This window comes from Simochromis diagramma, unplaced genomic scaffold (assembly GCF_900408965.1).
Source record: "Simochromis diagramma unplaced genomic scaffold, fSimDia1.1 OVJJ01000419.1, whole genome shotgun sequence".
Classification (NCBI taxonomy): domain Eukaryota; kingdom Metazoa; phylum Chordata; class Actinopteri; order Cichliformes; family Cichlidae; genus Simochromis; species Simochromis diagramma.
In genome coordinates this window covers 2,337,560-2,343,779 of record NW_024387244.1, presented here as the reverse complement: position 1 = coordinate 2,343,779, position 6,220 = coordinate 2,337,560, and the positions used below count along the sequence as shown (strand labels likewise).

General features: G+C 40.0%; 1 protein-coding gene and 1 long non-coding RNA gene across 5 annotated transcripts in view; one reads left to right on the top strand and one right to left on the bottom strand.

Moving 5' to 3' along the window:
• On the bottom strand, positions 1-4,508 carry LOC120747120. Its single transcript, XR_005699045.1, has 3 exons — positions 4,479-4,508; positions 714-803; positions 1-604 (listed from the first exon to the last, which is right to left on the bottom strand). It is a non-coding gene; the product is annotated as an uncharacterized LOC120747120 (long non-coding RNA).
• Positions 3,687-6,220, top strand: part of LOC120747114 (vitamin D3 hydroxylase-associated protein-like) — a 37,237-nt gene continuing 34,703 nt past the window's right edge. For 3 of the 4 annotated variants that reach the window (XM_040052766.1, XM_040052763.1, XM_040052764.1), the window contains exons 1-4: positions 3,688-4,392; positions 5,417-5,530; positions 5,699-5,839; positions 6,014-6,147. In XM_040052766.1, the coding sequence (XP_039908700.1) occupies positions 4,144-4,392; positions 5,417-5,530; positions 5,699-5,839; positions 6,014-6,147 (638 nt within the window). In that variant the 5' untranslated portion in view covers positions 3,688-4,143. Of the gene's footprint in view, positions 4,393-5,416; positions 5,531-5,698; positions 5,840-6,013; positions 6,148-6,220 lie in introns of all 4 variants that reach the window. The other variant, XM_040052765.1, reaches the window with a different exon arrangement.

Here is a 6,220-nt window from a genome sequence, read left to right as displayed (position 1 = left end):
ATTGTAAAGCGCTTTGGGTGCCTTGAAAAGCGCTATATAAATCCAATCCATTATTATTATTACACAAAAGGTGTTAACAAAGATAAAAGTTCTACCCAGCAATGTGCAATAATTTTCCAGGAAACTGACTGAATAAGACCCACCTGAACTGTTGGTTTGAAACCACAGATCCCACAGAAGGACGCAGGTATACGGATACTGCCACCTATATCAGTGCCTAAACCAAGCAGGGAGCCCCCTCCCCACCAGAACCTCCAGAGGTCTTCTGGGGGGTTATGAAGGTCCACAGTTTGGTCATAAATAGGATTACTGCAGTCATAGCTGAAGGTGAGCAAAGACAGATAGCTAATGACTCTTTGCATACTATGTACACTTGGAATTGGCAAAGACCACGGAATGAGTCCACACAGTGTTTAAATGTGCTCTATATTTATGCCAATCATTGATAAAAGAGTTACCTCAAAAGGGCTTGAGGCAAGTTGGTTTTCACAAAGGGAATAGCTCCTTTTTCCTCAGGACTTCATCAAGCACACTGTCCTTTTCAACGGGCTGGTCCAGGTTAATGAAAACACTACAAGAACACTCATGATTCTATGATTCATCACTGAAACCAGAAGATGGTAATGGCAAGTTAATGACCTTAGTGATAATGCTCATACATAACATACTTACAAATACTGATTAGAAATTAGAAAGTAACTGGAACTGCATACAAGAGACCATCGTTGTTGGAGCCAACAGTTTTCAACTGGTCCAAACTCTCCAGCAAAACTTCAGTTCAGCTTTTTGTTTACAGCCAGAGTCTGTTGAAAGGAAACAAGCACAGACAGATTCAAATGAACATACAGTTAGGTCCATATATATTTGGACACTGACACCAGTTTTGTTTTATTTAACCATTTACTACAACACACTATAATTATAGTTATATAATTGACATGGACATAATGTGTAGACTCTCAATTTTCACATTCAAATTGGATGAAGGATTTAGGAGTCTCAACTCCTTAACATGTGCCACACTCTTTTTAAACAGAGCAAAAGTAATTGGAAAATTGACTCAAAGGCTGTTTGATGGTGTAGCAAAGGAGCTCTGCATGCAGCTAAAACAAGCCATTCCTAAGCTGTAAAAACATTTTAAAAAAAAAACATCTGAGAAATTGCTGCAATATCAGGAGTGGCAAAATCTATGGCTTGGTACATCCTGAGAAATAAAGAAAGCAATGGTGAACTCAGCAACGCAAAAAGACTTAACTTCACTTTAGAGGCCATAAGAAGATCATTTGTAACCTTCACTAAAGCTGTTTCTGTGCTGTGATGAGCTCTGAAACCTGACTGAAACTCTTCAAATAAGCCATTCCTCTGCAGATGATCTGTTAGCTGTTTGACAACTACTCTTTCAAGGATGTTTGATATGAAAGGAAGGTTGGAGATTGGCCTACAGTTAGCTAAGACTGCTGGGTCTAGAGATGCTTTTTAAGTAAAGGTTTAACTACTGCCAGCTCGAAGGCCTGTGGTACATGTCATGGACCCGGCTCTGGAGGACTCGGGGGTCCGTGAGCAGGATGGCCCGTTATTATTATTATTAGTGTTGTTGTTGTTATTTGGGGATGTGTGTTTTTCTGCACTATGCTGTGTTGTTCGGTGTTCCACTCATTATATGTAGAGGCAGGGTGTGGGTGTGTACATGTGTGGCTGGAGGATGGAGAACAGCCACATGCAGGCCTGATGGGTGTGGCCCTGCAAGAGGACTGGCCACACCTGAAGTTCCTGCCACACACCTGTTGGTGATCAGGGCTCGTCGGGGGAGCTACTTAGGAGAGTGTTGGAGCTCCCACCGGTGTGGGACCATTGAGTTGTCATCCCAAGTTAGCGTTAGTTAGCGTAATCCAGGCTGTAGACCCACACAAGAGACGTATACAGGTAGTGTTCTTTGACAATTATCTCTCATCCACTACCTTCACCATGAACTTTTTGGACATTAACAAACTTAAGCCATTGGTCACTAGTTTACCAGTGGCTTACCTGGATGATTGAGCATGCATCAAGATGCTTTCTGAGTTTTACAGCTGGGGTGGACAAGGCTAAGCATCAGGTTTTCAAATTAATTAAAAGTCTGTGTAGTGGCGGCACTCCGTCTCTATTTCACTCTTCTGTACCACCTTTAGGAGTCAGTCCGGCAACATGCATTTGAAACGCAAGCAAGTCCAGGTACTTTTCTTGCAAAAAATATGTTTATTGAAACTTTTAATTTACATGGCAAGACTCGGTCAAAAAACTGTGTTGCTTCCAGCTTATCCGACTCCCCAACTACGTAATTACAGTGTGCCGGAAGCCCAAAATACTAAAAAGCGCATTAGAATGTCGCACGTCTATGTTCTATACCTTTAACAAAACAGTATTTTGAAATCAACTAAAATTATATTCTTAACATCAAACATATATATTTCTCCTCTAATTATTTTACCAGTACCAATAAAATTAACCTTTAATTGGCTCTTACAGTCTGTCTTGTCCTCGTGGGCTCTCGCACTCTGGGGCCTCTGGATGTCTGGAGCCTGGATCTCCTCCATGCCTGCTTCATGCCCTGGGGGACGGGGCTATGGCTCTCTACATCATCTAGCAGACCATTACATGGGGAAACCTTTTTGAATATAAGCGCACTGATCCACACAGGTGTGCACACAGGGGTTCACTGTTCATAGACATCAACTACACCTTTATTGGCTGCTATTTCCAAGCACATTGTGCGCTGTCGGTCCTGCTTGCTACACAACAACATTCACTATAGTATTTACTGCTGTTTACACTAGCTCATATTAACGTGATGGTGTGTGTTTAGTTATTGTTGCTCTGTTGTTTTTGCTTGTTTCTCGTCTTTTCTTCAACAGGTGATCCAGGAGATTTTTTTTCTCTTCTTTCTCTTTTTGAGTGCCCTTTCTCACTGTCCCTCTTCCCTTCTGTTTTTCTTTTCCTTCATCTTGGTCATCAAGTTGGGCAGCACGCTAACGTCCTTACTCCACTATGCTCGTATGGGTCTGACCCTTTCACTCCTTAGATTTTTTTCCTCGTACTTTTTTTTTTTTTTTTCCTTTTTGTCAAGTCAAGTCTGTCTTTGCTCATCGTCGTTTTGTACATAACTGTTTTTGGGGCAAATAAAATGCAAGTAGGGATTAAAACCGCAGAATTAATGATTACCGGTGCTGGAAATGCTAGCGATTGATGCAGTGTTTTGATTTTGTTGCCACTCGTACCTACAATGCAATGCGCGGAATTCACGTGGTCTGTCAATCTCTATGGACTGATTCTTATATAGCACTTTTCTGCTCTCCCGAAGTACTCAAAGCGCTGTATACAACATGCCACATTCACCCAATCACACCCATTCTCACAAGCACTGTCTCAACTTTGCTTTGCTGTAAATGTTAACTAAATGTGTCATAAGCACTTGAGCATGCGCTGCAAGTATAATGTGCATATGGTTTAAAGGTTAAAGAAATGTTAACCAATAAAATTAACTTTCTTAATGCTGTAGAGAAAATATAATATATTATATTATATTATATTATATTATATTATATTATAATATAATATAATATGTTTCTTGTCTGTCGCTGTTAGGTTTAATGTATGTGTTGTAGGTTGCCATTTAAAAAGCTACATAATGCCATTTAGAAAGCTAGAATGCTTCTGTTTGCTATCTAGGTAACCTACGCATATGACTACGTGCATGACATTGATAAGGGGAACAAGCAGCCTTGAGAAGAACAGATTCTACCAACAACAATCTGGGAGAGCTGCACTCCCATCATATAACCACACACAATGTATAATCATGCTGGCACAGCACAATCACACTTTGTAACCAGTTATAGTAATTTCTCATAGGTAATACAGCAACAAGCTTTATGAATATTCATGTGTGTAACCAATAAAAACAACCTGCAGAGGGAAAGCAAGTTGAAGCTCGGATCATACCAAATTTAGGGGGAATTTGCGCGCTATGTGCCTCGAATGTTGTGTAGTTTTTTTTACAGTTGTCAGTCAGGCATCTAACTATGAAATAAACTAGATTCCAAAAGACCCTGAGCTTCTGAAACAACCCGGGCTTAAGCCCAGTAAGCCTCCCTACCCGCTCCGCCGATGATTTACAGCCCCAGGACAAAGACGAAAATCACGCAGAACACTGAACTGTTTATTAAGAGAGTGAAGATGGACAACTGGACAGCGGCTCTGCTCACTGGTGTTGCCTGCATTGTGGGATACCTGGCTGTGCGGGTGAAAAAGATCAACAGCCTCCGACAGGCAGAGGAAAAGATCAAGAGAGCCAGAAACAGGAGAGATGAGAGCTTGCAGCGGGCAGAGCAGGCGGTGCTCCGGTACAAACAGTCGGTGAGAGTTCAGAGCTTTAAACACTGAAATGTTTAACTTTTTCTTTAGATAGAAATCAAAACAAATTATGTGCTTTTAGTTCAGACCTGGCACTGGTGTCAAGCCAGCCTCCACTTTGTTTTAAATTCCCTGTGTATTCAAAGTATTATGGCAAAAGATGTTGAAACCTGATTTCAAAATAACATGTCAATATTAAAGCCATCTCCTTTTGGATTTCAAAGTAAAAGCCCTGTGAATTTTCATTTTTGAACTTCTCTTTCAATGACTTCAGAATGCTCTTGAAAGCAAAAGTCATATTTACAAAGACTAGTTGCATTTTATATCAACACTATCCAACCACAGAAATCTGAAATTGCCAATATCTGACTTACTTTTGTAACAATTTCAAAATGCTCTAAAAAGAAAAATTCTTGTTTCCACAGGATAATTTCACTCTGTATTGACAGTATAAAGCCCCACAGTGATACCATGTCAATATCAAGTCAGTCTGATTTTACTTTCCAAAGTAATTGAAATTGATATGGTAACATCGTGAGGTTGTATACTGTTGATCTAAGGTGAAAAAATCCTGTGGAAACAGGATTTTTTCTATTTAGAGCATTTCAAAATCGTTACAAAAGTAAGTCATATACGGGCAACTTCAATGGGCCATTACCTGCCATGCTGGCAGGAGGGCTTTTAAACATGAGCATTAAAATAAAAGTTAAAAGCACACCAATAATATGCAGCTATTCTAGGTCGTTTGTTTGATTTTGGTCCATATTGACACAATAGCATTACCAGTTGCAGTTGATTTGTTGATTGCACATCAGTGATGTAAATCTCCTGTTCCACCACATCCTAAGGGTGCTCTGTCAGATTGAAATCTGGTAATTGTGGAGACCATTTAAGCACTGTGAATTGTCATTGTCACGTTTGACAGAGTTTGTAAAGAAGTGGAAAATCTCTACATTCATATGCTTTTATTTGTTTGCTGCAGCTTTTTTAATGACATAATGATTCTGTGTGGGTCTGTGTCTTCTAGCATCCGACAACTGACTCTGCTTTCATCCTGACACTCTCCCTGTCTGAGCTGACACAGCAGCTGAAGGAAGGCTCACTTACCCCTGAGGATGTGCTTTACTCTTACATGGAAAAGGTTCAGTATCCAACATGACACAAATCTTTCATAATAGCTCAAATACACCAAAAGGTTCAATGTTTCGAACAAGAGTTCAATATTTTACAGAGTGATTACAAAGATCAAGGTCCCTTCAAGGTAAATAAGTTAATCTCAAACTGTCTGTGCTTGTTTCCTTTCCAACAGACTCTGGCTGTAAACCAAAAGCTGAACTGCTGCACTGAAATTTTGCTGGAGAGTTTGGACCAGCTGACAACTGTTGGCTCCAACAAGGATGGTCTCTTGTACGGAGTTCCAGTTAGCATTAAAGAAAATCTTGCATTTAAGGTATTACAAAGGTTAAATAATGCAAATATCAATTGCAGGCCTTCTGGTCAGTATTTCTAACTAATTTCTATGTTATGTCTAACTTATAGCATTCCCAAGCATTATTATTTACATCTTTGAAGCACCATTATCATCTTTTTTCTTCTTTCTTTCTCTTTTTTTTCACAACGCAAGAATCATGACTGTTCTTGTGGTGTGATCATTAACCTGGACCAGCCCGCTGAAAAGGACAGTGTGCTTGTTCAAGTCCTGAAGAAACAAGGAGCTATTCCCTTTGTGAAAACCAACTTGCCTCAAGGTCTTTTGAGGTAAATCTTTTATCGGTGATTGACATAAATCTAGAGCCAATTTAAAAATACCGGTGTCTGCCATTTCTGCCCG